A 21,634-nucleotide genomic window follows, 5' to 3' on the forward strand; every position below is an offset into this window, starting at 1 on the left:
GCCTGATGCGGGACTTGATCCTGGGACTCCAGGATCATGACCTGAGCCGAAGGCAGTCGCTTAACCAACTGAGCCACCCTGGCGCCCTCACTGTTGGCTTCTTACAACAAAATGAAAACTAGAGCTCAAGGTCATCTCAGTTGAAGTATACTAAGTTCCCATTTCATTCTTAATAAGCATTTTATTTATTATATATTATTTTCCTCTGAATACAACTTCATTGTGTCCCACTGGTTTTCTTGCAAAGATTTCCCTTTCCTTGCTTTCTAGAATTCCCTTTATTTTCTTCTTTGATGTTATCTAGGAATATATTTAACTGTTAGTTAAGATCTTTTTGGACATCTTTAAGGAATTTGTTTCTAATTTTATCACAATCTGATCAGAGAAGGTATCCTGAAACTCTATTTTTAAAATCTGTTGAGATTGCTTTTGTGGCTAAGTATATGATTAATTTTTATAAATGTTAAATGGATAGAACAAAAAACTTTACTTCTCTTTTTCCAACTGGCCTAGTATCATTTTGTTTTTAAATTCCTTTTTTTATTGAGGGGCGCCTGGGTGGCTCAGTCGGCTAAGCATCTGCCTTCAGCTTGGGTCATGATCCTGGAGTCCCAGGATGGAGCCCCGTAGCGGGCTCCCTGCTCAGTGGAGAGTCTGCTTCTCCCTCTCTCTCTGCCCCTCACCCTGCTCGAGTCTGCTTCTCCCTCTGCTCCTTACCCGGCTTGTGTACTCTCTCAAATAAATAAAATCTTGAAAAAAAAAATTCCTTTTTTTTTTTTTTAAAGATTTTATTTATTTATTTGACAGAGGGATAGAGAGCACAAGTAGGCAGAGTGGCAGGCAGAGGGAGAGGGAGAAGCAGGCTCTCTGCTGAGCAGGGAGCCAGACATGGGGCTCGATCCCAAGACCCCAGGATCATGACCTGAGCTGAAGGCAGCCACTTAACCGACTGAGCCACCCAGGCACTCCCAAAAATTCCTTTTTTTATTGAAGTGAGTAACTGAGTGCACACCCTGTAATTTATATCCTTCATCACTTATTTTCTTGTAAGGAGTATATATATTTGTTTTATAAATGTGAACTTCAAATGGTCTGTAATACATTATCCTCTCCCCTTGGCTACCCCAAAGGAAATCCAAATAACCACCACCAAGAGAACAGATAAATAAAGTAAAATCACAAAGACTGTACACAAATTCCCAGAATAGGATATAGAAAGAAAAATGATAGAGTTTGGTTATAAAAATCATGGATGGAACCTGAAACTACCTGTATATTTTATGTCAACTATACTTTAATTAAACACAAAACAAAACAGAACAAAATGTGGATGGCTCTTCAGTAAAATAATGCTAAGGAACATTAAGTCTCAACTATTACATATGCTTGACAGCCTTTAAAAAGTTCAAAACCAGCAAAACAAGATATGTGTTTGGGTTTTTTAATGCTCAACAAACCAAAAAAAGTCTAAGTTTTGTTTTTAACCCTGACAATCCAATATTTTAACCAAACAGAAGACACATCATAGAACCATATTCCTTTGTGGTTGGGTATATTTGACATTTTCCCTTGTCTTTCTTAATTTGCCTATTAATACCTATATTAACACACCATGATTCTGAATAAAATTTTAATTAATTTATGCATTAAGTAGTGGACTAAAACTAGTATCATGTACCCATCCATTATCACTCACAAAGTCTGGAAAAGTTGCAGTTGTGTACTGAATGATTTCTTCTTTCTTTCATTTCTTCTTTCTTCAAACCCAAATGCAACTATGAAAGCATGCAGTCAGATACTAAAGGTGGCCTTAAGCCAAAACCCTGCCCTGGCTTTGACAGGAGCAATGGCTAGAACAGGAAGGACACTAGCAAATCTAGATGTAGACAGTATTTGTTTTGGAGGCTTTTAAAGATACAATTCATATAACATTAAACTCACCAGTTTAAAGCATACATTTGCAGTGATTTTTATGTTGTGGAACCATCAAAACTACCTAATTCCAAAACTTACATCACCCCAGAAAGAAACCCCATACCCATGAGCGTCTGCCTTCGGCTCAGGTCACAATCCCAGGGTCCCGGGATCGAGACCCACATCGGGCTCCCTGCTCAGTAGGGAGCCTCCTTCTCCCTCTCCCCTTGCCCCCTCCACCCCGCTCATACTCACTCTTGCGCTCTCTCTGCATTCTCTCTCTCAAATAAATAAATAAATAATAAATCAGACATTATGGGCCTTTTGTCTAGCTTCTTTGATTCAGCCTGTTTTTTAGTTTCAGCCCTGCTATAACTATAGCATATAGCAGTACTTTGTTCCTTTTTGTGGCTGAATATGCCACATTTTGTTTATCTATCCAACAGCTGATGGACATTTGGGTTGTTTTCATTTTCTGGCTATTTCAAATACTGACAATACTTCTGAATACCAACTGCTGTGGAACTGCAAGGCTGTCTAACTACAATGAGGATCTCAGTTCAGTGCATGACACACATTAATCAACGAACAATCCTGCTATGCTGTATATACGTGGTTTAAAAACATGCTTTTCCAAATAAGCATGAGTCAAGAAAATACCAAGCAATAAGAACATAAAAGGGTTACGGACACTTTTTAAAAATTTACTTTTATCGCTTTTATGGATATATAACCCCTTAGATATTTATAATATTTAATGCTGAAGAGAAGCTGTGAGAACAAGACGAAAATCCTTACCTTTTCTCGAGTCTCTCTTTAAGTTGACTTTCTCTTATTCCCTGAGGGTGAAGGCAGTTTAGCAACTCATCCAGTTCCTTCTGACTATCACATAAAAACCTGCAAGGAGAAACACAGCATCAGCAACTCTGAAAACTTACCAAATACTAAGAAAGGGATCTAGGATTGTTGGTGGGAGTTGGGAGAAGAGAATTCCAAACTTGCTCACAAGTAGAACAAACAATTTACTATTTCCATGAGGCCTACTGTTAACTTTATCCTAGAATACCGGAGCCAATGTTTCCTACTAAAATACGAGACAAATTTTATTAAGTTAATTGACACACTTGTCCATACACCTTAAAACAGTAAACTTGCATCCAAAAATAAAAAATGAAAGGTCATTAAACCAAAAGCAATCATAGGAAAAACAGTTAATGCAATCACGAAATAAAAGGGACCCTCTCAAAACCTAGTTCCCCACTTAAAAGAGAACTGACAGAAAAGCAGATCAATGGCTATGTATACAATTTATATTCTTTAATTAATAAAGATGAAAATCCTAAATCTATTCCCAGATTGAAAAGCACTTCCAACTCAATGTAAGATCTATCCCAGAACATATACAAAGTTACATTATAACGGGGAAATAAAATTCCAAAGCTTGGAACAAATATATTCTTACCAAACAAAATCAAGCCTGCTTTTAAAGCAATGAGTTTACATATCCAAGAAATCAAAGTCATACAAAATGATCTTAACAGATAATCACTGATATCACTATATTAAATATTTTCTTAACATGAAAAAGGAAAAAGAAAGAGCAACCCGATAAATGCTCACATTACCATAGATTCTGGCCTTGTTTGGGTATGGTGGTCTCCACAGCAACTTCTGTTGCTGGTCCAGGTTGTGTGTTCAAGCTTGCATTTTTGCCTAGGTTTGCTTTCTTACCTAAAAAAAATTTAAACATTAGGTTAATACAGTAAATACCCAATTCCTCGTTTCAAACCTAAACAGGACAGTGCCAAATCCAACAGCTAGTAACACAGATGCTGCCTATTAAATACATCCAGTGTACAACAGGAGTTAATTTCTCTTAAACAGCTTACACAGAGCACACTGAGATACTCTCTATACAGCTGAAGAGTTGCACAGTTCAACGTTCAGAGTATCACAACTTAGAATGGAGCAGGATGACTGAGTAACTATATCAAAGCAAATAATCCATTTACTCTTTGTACGTGAGGCTTAGCACAAAGGCATTTATTTGTGGATTTTTTTTTTTTTTTTTTTAAAGATTTTATTTATTTGACAGAGAGAGAGACAGCCAGAGAGTGAACACAAGCAGGGGGAGTGGGAGGGGGAGAAGCAGGCCTCCCAAAGAGCAGGGAGCCCAACGCGGGGCTCGATCCCAGGACCCTGGGATCATGACCTGAGCCAAAGGCAGACGCTTAACGACTGAGCCACCCAGGCGCCCCTATTTGTGGATGTATTTAAGTAGGGACAAGTGAAACACAGAAACTAGTATAAACTTACCGCTGGAGGATTCAAAATGTCAAACACGATGAACTTTTTTCTAAGCCAGCTCCTATATACTACTAGGACATAATACAGATAGATCTTAAGGCAATCTGTGAGGCCTCACCTAACACTATAATTGGTTCTGTCCCCTGCTCCCATTCTCTCCCCTTTAACCTGTCACACTTGCCCTGCACTACAAACACATCACCCTATTAGTCTTCTGAGTCAGGTGATTTTAAAGAGACCCTGCCATGCTGGAATGAGAGAACATGAAGTAACAATACCCACCAGGATGCACTAGAAGTGAAGGGATGGAATGCCCATTTTCTCTTGGGAGCTAGAACTATGGAGACCTAATTTCTAAGGACACCCATTAAGCTTCTGAAAAACATCATAAAATCAAGTCTCTCCTCCTGCTGGAAACTCTCCCCCAGGTCTAAAGATCCTGACCGTACATTTACTGCTCTCAAACATAACTGTCCTCATGTGGGTATTTACAAAGTCTACCAAAACTAGATTTTTCTACTAAAGTGCTACAATCTAACACTTAATATTATTAACATAGTTTGAAAAGGCCTTCAGGCGCCTGGGTGGCTTAGTCGTTGGGCACCTGCCTGCTTCTCCCTCTCCCACTCCCCCTGCTTGTGTTCCCTCTCTTGCTGTGTCTCTCTCTGCCAAATAAATAAGTAAAATCTTTAAAAAAAAGAAAAGAAAAGGCCTTAATTGTGAAACTTCGGGCTACATATTAATTTCCTTATTTAACAATTTTGTGAGTTTTAAGTTTGGGTTAGGAGTTTCTTTAAAATGAAGGAAAACTGGGGTGCCTGGGTGGCTCAGTCGTTAAGCGTCTGCCTTCGGCTCAGGTCATGATCCCAGGGTCCTGGGAATGAGCCCCACATCGGGCTCCCTGCTCCGCGGGAAACCTGCTTCTCCCTCTCCCATTCCCCCGGCTTGTGTTCCCTCTCTCACTGTGTGTGTCTCTGTCAAATAAATAAAATCTTAAAAAAAAAAAAAAGAAGGAAAACTGCTTTTAAAAAATTTCTAAAGAAACATAATGATCTAATATTTGAGAAGCAATTTTCATTAGGTCACAGAAAGCAGAGCTACGGGGCACCGCGGTGGCTCAGTCAGTTAAGCGTCTGCCTTCAGCTCAGGTCATGATCCCAGGGTCCTGGGACTGAGCCCCGCATCAGGCTCCCTGCTCAGCGGGAAGCCTGCTTCTCCCTCTCCCATTCCCCCTGCTTGTGTTCCCTCTCACTGTGTCTGTCAAATAAATAAATAAAATCTTAAAAAAAAAAAAAAGTACCACTAGAAGCTTGCAGATCATTTAACCCAGTGGTTCTCCATAGGGAGCCAGGCTGCCTCCCAGGGGACATGTGGCAATGTCCGGAGACACATTTGGTTATCACTATTAGCATCTAGTCCGTTGAGGCCAGGGATGCTGCTAAATATCCAACAATGCACAGGACAATCCCCAACTATAAAGAATTATCTGGGGGTGCCTGGGTGGCTTAGTCACTTAAGCGTCCAACTCCTGATTTTGGCTCAAGTCATGATCCAAGAATCGTGGGATTGAGCCCTGCGTCGGGTTCCGCGCTGGGTGTAGAGCCTGCTTGTGATTCTCTCTCCCCCTCTACCCTTCCCCAACCCTTAAAAAAAAAAAAAAAAAAGACTGTAGACCTACATAGTTGGAAACGCCTCATAGAGTATATGTGTGGTTTCCTTTATTCACAGAACTATGTGTTAGATCTGTGGGAAAGAACTATAAGACATTTAACTGCTAAAACTCTGTGAAAGACCTAATAGTCAAATTTTTTTAAATCTCAGGCATTGGCCAACAATCTGTACAGTTCTAGGGTGTGATGGTTTAGGGGTGAATAGGATTTGAACTCATTCACATTGAGAACCAGGCAGATCCAGGCTCAGACCCTAACGGGGCCCTGAAGTAAAGGCATTGGATCCCAAAGATTACAGGGGGGGAGTTTTTGAAGTATGTCCATATTCAAGTGGAGATCGAAGAAGCCCAACCGAAAGAACTCTGGACTGACAGTGACAACTGTGGATTGAACAAGTTCTTTTTAAAAGGGCTATTTTGAAGATTATGATTCTGACTTTGGAGGAACTACGGTGATTAGCAGCAGAAGGAATCACATGTAAAATTCCTTAAATAAAAATTTATTGACTTAAAAAAAAAAAAAAAAGAATGATCTGACCCAAAATGTCAATAATGCTGAGGTTGAGGAAACCTGACCTAACCTGACCATTTGTTTTTTTTTTTAATTAAAAATTTTTGTCATTTCTTTCTTGAAATATTACACATACAAATGTTGCAAATGTTACACACAATGTTCAATGTATATATATCCCTCAAGAAAATATATATATACACATTTATAAAAGTATAATTGTGTATTTATTTTACAAATCAAACACACCCATGTAACCAGAACCCAGGCCAAGAAAAAGAACATCAGAGTCCCTTTATGACCCTTTCTCGGTCATTTATTTTTAGCTAGTTATTTGCTATATTTCCCCCTCACCAGAATTTTAGTTAAATGACATTCAGGACCTTATCTGTCTTGTTTTCTATCTTGTATCACAAAACATGGAAAAACTGGTTAGCACACATGAGATGCTCCGTACATACTGAATAAATAAATTCTGAAAGTGGAGGAAAAAGATGTGTTAACTGTCTTCTTAGCCCTTTACCTCAATTCCAACCATTAAGGTACCGACAGAGAGACTTCCAAGAAACAAAGTTTGAAGACTACTCATATAAAATCTAATACCCAGGGGCACCTGGGTGGCTCAGATGGTTAAGCATCTGCCTTTGGCTCAGGTCATGATCTCAGGGTCCTAGGATCGAGCCCCGCATCGGACCTCCCTGCTCAGCCAGGAGCCTGCTGCTTCTCTCCCCCTACTCCTGCTCTCTCTCACTCTCTCTCTCAAACAAATACATAAAATCTTTAAACAAAAAATCTAATACCCAAATACCCTAATATTCAAGCTCTTTATCTTTTCACACTACATTTGGAACAAAGCTGATAATCAAATGTTAGTTTCCTTCCCTCTTCAATGCATTTCACATCCTCCCACCCCACTCAAATACATCTACCTAAGGAGACAATAAAGAAACTTTGCAAATGGAAAAAGTGACTAAGGAAAGACAGTCCTTAATAATGATCCTACTCAAGCAGAGTGAAAGAACTGACAGATATACATACTACGGGGACAGTAATCCTCATCAGGAGAGTCTGCACGGTCTTTGCGGTGATTGAATCGATAGTCGATGCTGTCATGTACCCAGCCTTTTTCAATGAACAATCCTGGAACTTCATCTGAGAAGAGCCAGTACCTATAAATCACAACCACATATTAATAAAATAATGACAAGATCATGAGCATGGGATGATTTTATTGTTGGGGGGGATGATTACAGAGTATCACTGAACGTTCAGACTGATACAAATGATAAAGTAAGGCCCAGGATACCAACATTTTTGAAATTTGAGATTCGCTTCATATCTGTAATTTTTATAACTTCTAGTATTTCTCTACTTTAGGTTCCACACAATGTACACATGTAAAATATATTACCATTTCTAATGACCTCTATTTGGATTACATTTCACCTATCATAATATAGGCTTCATAACTGTGGTATCTTCAAGAACAGGGTTGTGTCTTATTTAACTTTGTAACTCTAGCATGTAGCACAGAAAACATTCGATAAATGTGTGATGAGCAATGGTTTCCAAAATCCATACACAGAATAGCTTGTCTATTCTAAGTACTTTAGAGAGTTTCATAACTAGGAACAATACAATAACCCTAAAAGATGACAAAAATTAAGTCTAATAACGTACCTGTTATGGTTTCGATCTGTACCAATAGGAGTCCTACGCATGACTAGCTTGGCCTTGGCAATTCCTTCCTGGAAAGCCTTCTCAGCAGCTGCTTTGTGCTTTCGTATTCGTTCTTCTTCAGCTTCGCGTTCTAGTTTCACTGGTAAAGATCCAAAGAATCAACTAGATTTTTTCTAATAAATTCTATTCTTACAAGTTAAATAAAATATGGAATAGAAAGTATAAAAGAGACTTCCATCAAATCTTAGTTTCCTTCTCCTAATTCTGATCTGTTGTAAGAAATGACATGCGGTAAGGCAGCAATTTCTCTCTTTTTTTTTACGGATTTGAGAGAGCGAGCATGAGCTGGAGGGAGAAGGCCTTGGGGAGAAAGAAAATCTGAAGCAGAGTCTGTGCTCAGCGCAGAGCCCAATACGGGGCTCAATCTCATGACCATGAAATCATACCCTGAGGATCACGACCTGAGCCGAAACCAAGAGCCAGCTGCTCAACCAACTGAGCCACCCAGGGGCCCCTGTAAGGCAGCCTTTTTTTTTTTTTTTAAAGATTTTATTTATTTATTTGAGAGAGAGAGAGAATGAGAGAGAGCACATGAGAGGGGGGAAGGTCAGAGGGAGAAGCAGACTCCCTGCCGAGCAGGGAGCCCGTTGCGGGACTCGATCCAGGGACTCCAGGATCATGACCTGAGCCGAAGGCAGTCACTTAACCAACTGAGCCACCCAGGCGCCCAAGGCAGCAATTTCTATCTGGTTCTCCTATGTCCTTTGAATTCTGGTCATGCCGCAGCTATCAACTCAATGAAAATTCTTTTCTCTCCAAAATTAAAGTTACTGATTTTAATAATTATATTAGTTTTATTAATAGTTTAAAATGGAACAATAAAACAGTCCTTAAGGGAGACCTGGCTGGCTCAGTCAGTTGAGCATCTGCCTTTGGCTCAGGTCATGATCCCGGGGCCCTGGGATTGGCCTGTGTCAGACTCCCTGCTCAGCAAGGAGTCTGCTTCTCCCTTTCCCCCGCAACCACCCCGGCTCGTGCTCTCGCTCTGCTCTCAAATAAAGTCTTTTAAAAACAATAAAATAAAAAAATAAAACAGTTCTTAAATGGAATTAATTGATCCTCAAAATGATCAGAATGAATAAAACCAGAATAGCTATTTCAAAATAAAACCTATTTCAGTCCTGAGGAATTTGATTGTAATTCACCCTTGGTGACAAGAAAAAAAGACATGAGAGGGCAAAGGCAGGCAAGCACTTGTGCATAAGAGCAATCACTGCATACTGAATACCATTTGGGGAGTTATTCAGCAAGTTACTACTGTTAATGATGAAAAAAAAGTTTGGGGGCGCCTGGGTGGCTCAGTTGGTTAAGCATCTGACTCTTGGTTTCAGCTCAGTTCATGATCCCAGGGTCGTGGGATGGAGCCCTGTGTTGATTCCCTGTGCTTGAGATTCTCTGTCTCCCTCTCCCTGTCCCTGCCCATGCTTGTGCGATCTAAAATAAATAAAATCTTAAAAAAAAAAAGTTTTTATCAACTTACTTCTGATCATTCATTATATAGGGTGTATTTCATCCAGACAGAAATTTCTCTCAACAAGAACAGCCCAGTAATCTTGCCTTTTAACTTTTTCTATAACTGTAACAAATTTTAAAACACAGCACTACTATTTACAATGCCAGAATGTGTAACACTGATCTGATGAGAACATCTACATTATGGTGAGAATCTGGAAAATACATCAGTCTAAATATGCTACTTTAAAAAATTAAGACAAATCTCATTTATTTAAAACCAACATGATACTCGCTACCTTTAACAAAGTTCGCTCTCCTGAATGGAACTGTATGTTTGCAACAGTGATTACAGCAGAAATTAGTACAAAGCTAAACAACACAAACAGTAATGGCCAAATCACAATCAAGGAAATGTTCTTTCTCTTATGGCCACAAACAAAAAAACCACCTAGGGCAAGTCATCAAAAGAAAACCAAACTTGGCTCTGGAGGTTACAGCACTGAACTACATACTGAACAAGCTGAACTAACCTTGGCAAAATATTAACATTCTTTCTCCCTTATTTCTCTGTATCAGTAAGAGTATCAACATTGCCTTTCCTTTGTCCTATGTTAAGATAAATATAACACACAGAGGAACACTTCAGAAACTCAAGAAGTCATTACATTTCAGGTAAAACACAGCTGCAGTGTGATATATACACAAAGTTAATCTACATGCTATTTTACTTGTAATGCAATATATGGTCTTTAAAACTGAAAAGTATGTATATGTATCTATGTGAAGACATTTCAATGGCCTTAGGTAGTATAAACTAGAATCTGTTTTAAAAGAAATTATTATATATTCATGAAAGAACTACTAAAGTTATTTCTAGGTATCTAGGATCCAACTTTGACAAAAAAATGGTTTTTACCATCTTCACTTTATAAGCTGGAAATGTTGATATGGTTGGAAACTATAGCAGTGACCAAAATAGTTTAAAGACCAAAAAACCCCAATAAACTTAGCAAGTTTACGGTGGGTAACAGCGACTCTGAAACTAAGTTTGTGTACATTGTAAGACTCATCAAATAAGTAAATACTGGTATTGGTGGGTGCTAGGGTTCTCATGATTCATGAAAGGAGATACAAATATAGAATGAGGGACAGCAAAGCAGAACCCTTGAGTGGTATTCAGGCATAAAAGGAAATGAGGTACTGGACACATGCTACAACATGAATGAACCCTGAAAACATTATGCTTAGTGAAAGAAGCCAGACACAAAAGACCACGCATTTATTATATGATTCCATTTATATGATATGTCAGAACAAGCAAATCTGGATAGCTAAAGAATATAGAGGGTTTGTTTTTGAGAAGATGTATTCTAAAATCGTGATGAAAGTTGCACATTATCTGTGAGTATATTAAAAACAATGAGTTATGTTATAGACAGACAAGTTGTATGGTATGTGAACTATTTAATAAAGCTGTTTAAAAAATGTTCAGAGGGGCGCCTGGGTGGCTCAGTCGTTAAGCATCTGCCTTCGGCTCAAGTCATGATCCCGGGGTCCTGGGATCAAGCCCCGCATCGGGATGCTTGCTCAGTGGGGAGCCTGCTTCTCCCTCTCCCACTCCCCCTGCTTGTGTTCCCTCTCTCTGTCAAATAAATAAATAAAATCTTAAAAAAATAAATAAAAATTAAAAATGATCAGTTCTGGGGTGCCTGGGTGGCACAGTTACTCAAGCATCCAACTCTTGGTTTTGGCTCTGGTCGTGATCTCAGGGTTGTGAGATCAAGCCCCACAACGGGCTCTGCGCTCAGCACGGAGTCTGAATTTCTCCCTCCCTTTCCCTCTGCCCCTCCCTCTACACACTCTCTTTCTCAAATAAATAAATCTTTTTAAAAAAAAGTTCAGATTTGATGGTGCTATCAAAGCCCCAAATTTTTACATTCTTACATCATAATAAGGGAAATATTAATATCTGAGTTGGCAACTGTGCTGAGGGCTTCAAATACCTTGTCATTTAAGTGTTACAACAATCTTAATGAGCACAGAAGGACACTGAGGCATAGATAAGTAACTTGCCCAAAGATTACAGCTAAGTCAGAGGTAGGGTTTAAAACCAGCCCAGCAATTCCCAAGTCCTATATTCTTTCCACTATGTCTATTTGTGATTTTGGTCCTTCACTAAATCCAGAGAAGATGCCACCATCACATTAATCCAAGTCAAACCATCATTAGCTGCAGAAGGCCAGGCTGCACACTCCCATTGGAGTATTACACACCCCGCGGGGTCTGGGCTACCGCAACCCGAAATAACTGAAGAGTTAAGACAAATAGAGCCTCTACCATTCCCTTGGTAATTTCCTTCCTTCTACTATCTTCTAAAGGCTTTCCCTTCTGCTCTCAACACAAGGTTTTACCTTTCATCTCTCTCTCCTGGATTTCACGCTCCTTTTTGGCCTGGATGGCGAGCAGCCGCCTGCTCTTCACGGCACTGATCATGTCTTCGGCTCCCAGGTCTACCTGGGGCTCAAACTTCACCACCTCTTTTTTCCTATCAGGTTTGCCTAGCCCATTCTCCTCTTTTCCATTTTCCTTGTTTCTGGCTTCCATTTCTTTCCTCTTTTGTTTCTCTGCTCTCTTCTTATCATTCTCTTCCTTCAGTACAGCAAGCCGTTCTTTCCACAGCTCTGCAGACATCTGCTGTCTGGTTTCCATGTGGTCCTGCACAGAGTACGTCATGAGGATGCGGTGACAGAGTGCTGTAAGGATCTGGAGCTTCTCTTCTGATGTTAATTCAAAAAACTCTGAGGTCTCCAGCTTCTCTAGGAACTCATCTTGTACCTCATTGTCCTCAAATGGTGCTGAATCTTTATTGTCATCTGCGTCGGAGCCCTCACTTTCTTCCTGAACGTCAGATCTGCGCAAACAGAGCCGCACCAGCTCTGAAACAGAATGGAGAGTCAGCGGGATTTCTGACAGCTTCATTCCCAATTCACCATAGTCTTCCGCTATTTCGTCCTGTAATAAGGTCTGTAAGAGGATGACCAACACTCTATTCAGGTATAAAAAGCCGCCTTTTTCTGCACTCAAGGCTTCCATGAGAGACACAGCAGTAATGGGATACTGAGCATCTGGTAAGAGTAGCCCCGAGTAACAGCTCAAGAACTCCACCACCATGGCCACATCCCCAAAGAGTGTGTTGGGTAGCCCTTCAGGGGTATCCACCAATCTAAATGCTGGAAGGCTTTTGCCAGTTAACTCTTGGTCCTCGTACCTCTTCTGTTTTTCTAGTTTCTCAAGCATTTCTTTCTCTCTCCGTTCCTTGGCTTTCTCCTTCAACTTTTCTTTCAGCTCCTCTCGTTTCTTTTTCAAATATTCTTTGCGCTGCTCTTCAGACATAGAGGCCCACCGCTTTTTGTGCTCTAGAAGCTCAAAGCGTTTTTGAACAATACTTCGCAGCTCTTCTGGGAGACGAGCTCTATCTTCACTAGAGAGAAGACGAGCTGTTTTGGAGATAACACAGGACAGGGCACTCTTCTTGTCCTCCCTGTCTTTGTTTTCTTTGTAGTAGGCTATAAGGTGTAGGGCAGCAGGAGGCAGATGTTTGTGGGGTTTACTAGAGGACCTGGCTGTACCCCCAGAGTTCCGTGGGGCTCGTGTCATCTTCTGAGTGCCTTTGGCCATATCCAACAAAGTCATCTGCTTCATTTTGGTTTTAGGAGTCTTCAAGCCCTTTTTGGGAGATTTGGAATTACCTGTAGATTTCTGTCCATTAAGGATGCCTTTGCTTCTGCCCTTCGCTTTCAAAGGTTTATCACTGTGCTTCCCCGATTTCTTGGCAGGTGGGCCCTTCTTAGGAATGTGAAAGTTAGCATGTAGCTTGTTGGGTGACATCATCTTCATCACTTCTTCCAAATGTTCTTCTGGAGATTTGGAATTTTTGGAGTTCTTCACTTTGAGTGGCGAGCCATTCAAGGATTTCTTCAAGTGTACATGACACCATAACTTGGGGTTTAGTGGTGAACTCAGAGAAGAGTTGTCTGTCTTGGATTTTTTTGAGGGCTTCCTGTCTGGGGATCCAGTATTCTTCCTCTTAGTAGAAGGGTTGAGAGTCATGTACTAGAATTTAAGAACAAGAGCAAAACTGATTTTAAAAACTAATTTGAAGAAGCAATATTTAAGCATCATACAGGCCCTCTTCCCCAGCTATCCAGGTAAAGCTATACATTCATTTCTGTCCACAGACACTATGTCCCTGAAGAAACAAAGACATGAATGTTAGCTAATGTTTTGGCCACATCAATACAAAATTCTCTTGATACCCAGACTTAAAAATCTATACTCTAAAATTAGACATTTTTGCTATGTAACTAGTTTTCTGTTACCATACAGTGCTAGCAATTCTTAAACACTTTAATGAAATCTGTGAACCCTTTCCCCAGAAGCAACACACAAAAATCATGCATACAATTTCAGAGGGCACGCACGGATCCCAGACTGAAGATACCTGATCTAGATAATGGCAACATCTAAGGAGTTAATCAAGAACCACTCTGGATTTCTAAGCCTTTAACTCTGTTCCAACTGGGAGCATTATATGCTTTTAGGTAGAAAGTATACTACTTTTTTTGTCTAAATGCAGAAGCATATTTTATTAAAAATACAACAACAACAACAACAACAAACCACTGCTCACAAACATGGAGCCCTCCTGCCCCTGGCCCTGGCTCCTCAAACTCCCCTTTGTTCTCTCCCCACACATCAAGAATTCATTCCCCCATGAATACATTATTAACTGTAAGCCCTCTACATTCTCAATCTCATACACTTCTCTTTCACGGTCCCTCACAACCTTCAAATCCACTCCCTCTAGTAGCCCAACTCTACAATCCTTTAATCCTGCCAGAACCTTACATCCATTAATTCAACTACACTTTCCCCATGCTCACTTCCTTGTCCTTTTTACCCGCATTAAATTCCAGTCCGTTGTTATAATCAGTCTTACATAAACCTATGCTTCCCTTGTCTCTCCTGCTCTATTATACCGAGCTACCCCTGGCCTGAACATGTTCAGCTTACCCATGACTGGAATAGAAGATACAAAGACAGTGTGTGACCTCACTCTAAATTCAGAACCAGGTACCTCAAATGCATCCTGAATGCCACCCAGTAATGACGTGATATTGTCCCTTAGTCCATTCACTTCCCTCTCCCCTGGACACACATCTCCTGCCTCCTCAAACCTCCACCATGTCCTCCTCACACAGAATTAGTTAACAGGCTAGAACCCAGCCAACTTGTCATAATACCGTTGTTTCTGTTGAAGTGTGTGTTTAAAAAACAAAAACAAAAACAAAAACAAAAAAAACCAACTGCTGATTTTGGAACTTTCAAGAATGTAATTACAAAGAAAAAAGCTAAACCAAAGACTAAATGAAATACTAACCAAGCAGTGAAAAAGTAGAGCCAATTTCACAAAAATTCAAGTGAGTAGGAGGGAGACTAGATAACCTCCAGAAGATGTGATTTCTGTTACCAAAAGCAACTAAGCACAGAGGACACTTGGAGACTTGAACCTAACTCGAGGTTTCTGAGTGGGAAGGATGAACTTCACAGAATCAACATGGAAGCAGCAGGTCAGCACAAGAGGACACTGCAGGCAAGGAAGCAGCTACAGACTACTGAAGACAAAATCATGAGCCCCTTGAAAAAGGTGAGGGAAGTGCTACGGCGAAAGTAATCGCAAAGTGGATATGGAGGAACACCTACGTTCCTGTTGGGCATAACCAAACAGGTATGGCAAAATTTAGTAAGTTGTACTGCAATGTCCAATAAGATTTCAACATTACGGATATAATCATCAGACCAACTCACAGAACCGAGGCAGCCCGAGTAGGAGAAATCTGGTCTGCAACAAATGAGCGGACTACACCTAACATCCTTCTGGCTGTCTCTAACTTCAAAGGCCTACCTGCCTTTTAAGGACGACAGGCAATTACAGATTATTGTTCCTCCAGCTGGCTGTTTTTGTTCCCCAATTATCGTCCTCAGTATTGGCTGACAAAGAGGTTTCATAGTTTACGGAATATAAACAGCACCTCTCCATAACTCGGGGGATACTTTCTCCAGAAGCAGAATTTCCTAGTTCTGTTTCCCCAGAACTAGATTTCAAAATGCTAAAATGAATAAGCAAAGATGACTTATGTGAGACTCTCTCCTGATGGGACAGTAATGGTAGCAATACTCCAAAGAGAACAGTGTTTCAGAGATCACCCTACAAATCAAAGAAGAAAGGCCCAAAGCTACCCCGGCAGAAATCAAAGACAAATACGTGCCTTCCAAAAGTTAACCATCCTCTTCAACTAGTCTTGGAAAATCTTCAGAGTATAGAGGTTGATACTTCTTCTAACGCTCAGGATAACAGGCTATATTTAAAGTCATTCTAAAATGAAATTTATCACTAAAAAGGAGACTAGTGTGAGACTATGTTTCATTTTTACCACTTTAAAAAGGTATCTTTTAATAGGGTCTATTAAAAGGGCCACTTCTTAATTTACCGATTCTTTTTCTATTTAAAAGTCACTCAAATTTTCATAAGCTTCTTTAAATTTCTTCTACTTAGAAGCATTATATTATGCAGAAATGAAGTAAGGAAAAGCTGGGATGGCTTAGCCATAAGAGGGTCCAGCAACCTATTTTTATTTATAAGGTGTGTGTTTTTTTGCCAAACCACACCATATAATTTTTTTTTTCTTAAAAATGAAAGAAATTAACTCACCCAACCCCCTCCCAACAGGCCAGCTCCCCGCTTGAGCAGTCCTTCAGTAACTGGATCATCTCAGCATAGGGCATGCTGGGCAGTCACAGCCAAATGGGAGCCGGCATGGCTGGACTCAGGGGGATCTGAAAAAGTATAAAACCACTTATGTGCTAAGGGTCTCCCCTATCCCCCATTCAGCATAAGTAATCTACCAGTGTAGTGCACAGGGAGGGAGAAAAGAATGGACACCGAAATAGCAGTATTGTGTGTAGGTTTTAGACAAAGGCCCTTCCTAAATGCTAAACAGGAACGAAGTATTTATGAATGACTCAGCAACTACAATTCTATACCTGGTTCCCTGTCACCTGAAACAAACCACCACCACGAATAAGGAAATCTAATAAGATAAAAATGAAAAAACTTTATTTATAGCAGCTCATTCAGATGCTAAATATAACTTAACAGTAAGCAGTAAAAACCCTGAATTGGAAAACTTTGGCCATCTATATTCTGATTCTTACTCCACTCTTCTCATTCACCCAAGGAGCCATGGTAGCATTTCACGGCAACCTTCACACAGCGGGCTTGCCTCAATCTCCAGATGTCTTTATCAGCCAATGTGCAAAATATGTTGCCATAAAATAGGTTTTAAGTGCTCTTAAAGTTAACATAATTTATTTTTTAAAGTGCTTCTCTAACTCATAAATAAAATTCAAGAGGCAAATTATTTAAAGAAAAAATTTAAACCATAAACACTTAGTTGAAACATTAGAAGAGATAAGAAACATCTTTAAAAATATTTAATTAACATCACTAGTAATGAGACAAAATTACATCATGTGCCTTCTGATATGATTCACTAAGAAGAACACATCAATCCTGTGGTATTTCTACCCCAAATCCATAGCCTGAATACAATCATATGGAAATAACCACAAATTGAGAAGTATCACACAAAAAAAAGATTGGCTTGTATTCTTAAAAAAGTCAAGGTTCTTGAAAGACAAAAGCTGCGAGATGGCTCCAGATCAGAGATCAGTCTCCTAACAAGTCACAAACAAGGAAGTATAATACATGATACTACACTGGATCCTACTAAAACCAAACCAGTATTTTTTTGGCTTAAAGGGCAGTACTGGGACAATTTTCAAAATTTGTGTAAGGACTACGGATAATACTAGTGTTTCAATGCTAACTTCCTGATTTTGCCAACTGTACTGTAGTTACATTAGAAAATATCCTTGTCCTTGGGGTGCCTGGGTGGCTCAGGCAGCTAAGCATCCGACTCTTGGTTTCGGCTCAGGTCATGATCTCAGGGTCATGAGACTGAGGCCTGCAATGGGCTCTGAGCTCTGCCCGGAGTCTGCTTGAGATTCTCTCCCTCTCCTTCTGCCCCTCCTCCGATGCTCTCACGCTCTCTCAAATAAATAAGTAAAATCTTAAAAAAAAAAAAAAAAGAAAAAGAAAATACCCTTGTCTTTAGGAAGCATATTCAAGTGAAAGGGCATTCTCAGTGGCTCAAAAAAATAATTTGTGTGTTTGAAAAGAGAGAAAATAATAAAACAAATGTGGTAAATGCTAACATCTGAGGAATTCACTCAAAGGTGTACAGAAGAAATTCTTCATTGTAATTTGTCTACTTTTCTGTATGAAATTATTTCAAAATAAAATGTTCTCAAAATGCATTAAAAACCCTATTAAATCAGTCCAAATTATGCCAGGATTCCAAAGGTCTTAAAAAAGTAGTATTTAGTTGTTACATCTCTATCCAAAAGCTTCCCTACTAGGATATACCAGCCTGAAATAAGTGTTCAAACACCGTAGACTAAGTAACAAAACACTACAGCTGCAATGTATTACCAAAGGGCAATGAGCCAAGATGGCAGATTTCACCTTAGATGACAGTTATCACACAAATTCCTTGTAAATCATTCCAAGTCATTATCCCTAAACTCAACTGTCGGTTGCATTTTTCTCAACAAATGATACTTCTTAAAGAGATGAATTCACTAGCCACATACCTATTACACCTATGCTAGATATTACAGAACATAAAATGAGTAAGATAGTTCTTACATTCAAGTAATTTATGTTCTAGAGTTTACAAGACCACAAAGACACTCTCATCATCACATCAGGCCCTACTCAGATAACACTCCAACTTCCAAATCTCTAAATAACTTTCTTCTCTCCCACCTAGGATCCCCATCAGTCCTTTCCTTAAACTACTGCTCAGAACTTGCTTCTTCTCCAGGTCTCCTCTCTCTCCACAGCAGCTGCACTTGGCAGCCTAGCAGAACATGAAATTCTATGAAAACCAAAGAGAAGATGAAGAGAGAAAAAAAAAATTTTAAACCTATTGCCTTTGGGAAAGGCAGATCGTATGTGATCAACTTGAATCCTCAATGCATTATTTAAAATTTCCTTTAGATGAGGAAAGAATCCAAAACACTGTTTTATGGTCTACTTATCCGTGTCTTTCCTGTATTCTGTCCTGACTGAGATACTCTAAATTCTTTTTTTTTTTTTTTTAAAGATTTTATTTATTTATTTGACAGAGAGAGACACAGCGAGAGAGGGAACACAAGCGGGGGGGTGGGTGGGAGAGGGAGAAGCAGGCTTCCTGCAGAGCAGGGAGCCTGATGCGGGGCTCGATCCCAGGACCCTGGGCTCGTGACCTGAGCCGAAGGCAGACGCTTAACGACTGAGCCACCCAGGCGCCCCGAGATACTCTAAATTCTTTAAGAAAACTACAAACAGGGGCGCCTGGGTGGCTCAGTCGTTAAGCATCTGCCTTCGGCTCAGGTCACAATCCCAGGGTCCTGGGACTGAGCCCCACATCAGGCTCCCTGCTCCGGGGGAAGCCTGCTTCTCCCTCTCCCACTCCCCCTGCTTCTGTTCCCTCTCTCGCTGTCTCTCTGTCAAATAAATAAATAAAATCTTAAAAAAAAAAAAAAAGCTACAAACAGGAAAAACACAACTTCTATGCAAAACTCAGGAGACAAAATCAGGGAAATGTCAAATAGTATTGGGGAATAAGAATTATTGTGTAGACTGGTATTCTACGAGTCTCAAGTTCTCTGACTAAGCAGAATCACTTACAGAACTTTGGTCCAAACAAGCTTATACTTCCTAGTCTCAATCTTAATTATAGCCGAATTCCATTAAGTTAGTATCTTAAGCCCTCGTTAGAAAATTTGAGAGTAGCTGATTTCTTCAGAAACTGCTTTTTAAGATGTAAGTTCCTGGAATTCTAGTCTCTGGCTCCTTACAGAAAGTGTGGATCGGCTTTTTTGTTCTAATAAGCCCCAAAGATCTTTTACACATAAATAATACTTAGTCTTTCTTTCATGTTATTCATATACTTGAATCACTAAACGAAAATACATAAAAGCTGTAAGATTTAAAAAGAGGAAAATATTGCGGCGCCTGGGTGGCTCAGTCGTTAAGCGTCTGCCTTCGGCTCGGGTCATGGTCCCAGGGTCCTGGGATCGAGCCCTGCATCGGGCTCCCTGCTCAGCAGGAGGCCTGCTTCTCCCTCTCCCACTCCCCTTGCTTGTGTTCCCTCTCTCGCTGTGTCTCTCTCTGTCAAATAAATAAAATCTTAAAAAAAAAAAAAAAAGGAAAATATTTAAGGACTCAAATGATCCAAGAGTCTAAAACTCATTCAGAGTAAGGGCACCTGAGTGGCTCAGTCGGTTGAGCGTCTCCCTCTCTCGCTGTGTCTCTCTCTGTCAAATAAATAAATAAAATATTAAAAAAAAAAAAAAAAACTCATTCAGAGTTAATTCTGTATAGGATTTTTTCTTTTTTTTTTTTTTTTAAAGATTTTAAGCAGACGCTTAACGACTGAGCCACCCAGGCACCCCTGTATAGGATTTTCATACAGTAATGATAATAATCTTATGTTGTAACCACTGAAAGCCATTATCACAGCTCCAAAACTCTAGAGCAATAAAATGACAAAGAATTAAAATTTCCCCTCAGTAAATAAAAAAATTTAGGTTTACCAAAGTTCCATAGAAACTTTAGTCCTAATCTAGAAAAAACAAATTAATTTCTAAATTTTTCTTTTTATGCAAATAAAAATTTAAAGAGCATAGGAAGAAAATGCTTGGTCATGCTGGTGTGGAATAAGAAAACATACTAAGTACTAAACTATGGTTGGAGAAATAAAATTATTTCTCAATATACCTTTGTCAGCAAATTAACCTAAAATAATTGAGGTAATTTAGCTGTATGACTCCAGATGTGCTTAGTTTTTCAAAATGAAAAGGAAGGGGAAAAAACAATCATGGAACTCTGACTTAGTTTTAATGGATCAGCAACCCTGTCCCTGTCCCAGTCTGGCCCTAAGACCAAGATGAACTATCAGTATGCAAATGAGTAAACATGCCATGAAAGACACAAATACTCTCAAAACCTACATTTCAAAAGTCTTATTGGAGAAACCCTGAGATGAAAAAGACAATCAGAAATCTGAGGCCAATGTCTTGACTTTTGTCATTTTACTTTCTGTTGGTTCTAATTAGACTAGCCTCAGCTTCTGCATCTGGAAAGTAAGATTATACTCACACACACACACCCACCCCCTCCCCATGACTTCATAAGAAATGTTTTGAAGATCAAATGAGCTAATTAACGAAAAAAAAACGAACACAATTCTCAAGAGGGAAATGCTAGACTTTCTACTAATCTGTCATACACAGTAATACTCATTTCAAGTCTTTTTTCAAGGCTGCTGGTATGTTTGATCATTTTATCTGATACGCAAATTGTTTTTTCTATTTATACCATATCTCATTCCAAGAAGAATCTGAGGCAAAAAAGTATGTATGTGTGTTTTTTTTTAATTATGCAACCATAATAAAAAATAAATTGTATTAGGGGAGATATTCAATACCAACCCCACATCATCACCTACATAAAATAGATTTGAAAATTTCTGTATCCATTTTCTGATTTAAAAGCTCAAAATCTAATCTAATTGGAGCTACCAGAGAAAACAAACTCATCTAACAGTGTTCTACCTTGCTGTTCAAAAATTAATAGTGACCTTACCTTGTATGGATCAAGTAAAAAGTCACTGAACTTGCTAGGGAGGGAATATTTCTTCACCAATTCGTCTTCTACCACCCATGGTGCATTTTCACCAGTACCAGCCCGTAACGCATTATGCCGTATAAAGTATCGAAGTATCTCCTTATTTGGTGGGCGTTCTGTACGAATTAAGCTGTCTGCTGGCACATTACTGATGATCTAGGTTAACAAATATAAATAACTT

At 39.5% G+C, this 21,634-nt stretch overlaps 1 protein-coding gene and 1 non-coding gene across 3 annotated transcripts in view; one reads left to right on the top strand and one right to left on the bottom strand.

Moving 5' to 3' along the window:
• The window catches only part of BAZ1B (bromodomain adjacent to zinc finger domain 1B), a 70,327-nt gene that overhangs the window by 20,704 nt on the left and 27,989 nt on the right, over nt 1-21,634 (bottom strand). Inside the window, exons 6-11 of one of the 2 annotated variants that reach the window (XM_036112546.2) lie at nt 21,412-21,609; nt 12,008-13,709; nt 8,082-8,220; nt 7,440-7,570; nt 3,540-3,645; nt 2,713-2,811 (exon numbers count right to left, since the gene is read on the bottom strand). In XM_036112546.2, coding sequence (XP_035968439.2) covers nt 2,713-2,811; nt 3,540-3,645; nt 7,440-7,570; nt 8,082-8,220; nt 12,008-13,709; nt 21,412-21,609 — 2,375 coding nt within the window. The remainder of the gene's footprint in view (nt 1-2,712; nt 2,812-3,539; nt 3,646-7,439; nt 7,571-8,081; nt 8,221-12,007; nt 13,710-21,411; nt 21,610-21,634) is intronic. The other variant, XM_078074469.1, reaches the window with a different exon arrangement.
• On the top strand, nt 5,828-5,990 carry LOC144382436 (small nucleolar RNA SNORA18). Its single transcript, XR_013449419.1, has one exon. It is a non-coding gene; the product is annotated as a small nucleolar RNA SNORA18 (small nucleolar RNA).

Source organism: Halichoerus grypus, chromosome 6, assembly GCF_964656455.1.
Source record: "Halichoerus grypus chromosome 6, mHalGry1.hap1.1, whole genome shotgun sequence".
In the NCBI taxonomy this organism is placed as follows: domain Eukaryota; kingdom Metazoa; phylum Chordata; class Mammalia; order Carnivora; family Phocidae; genus Halichoerus; species Halichoerus grypus.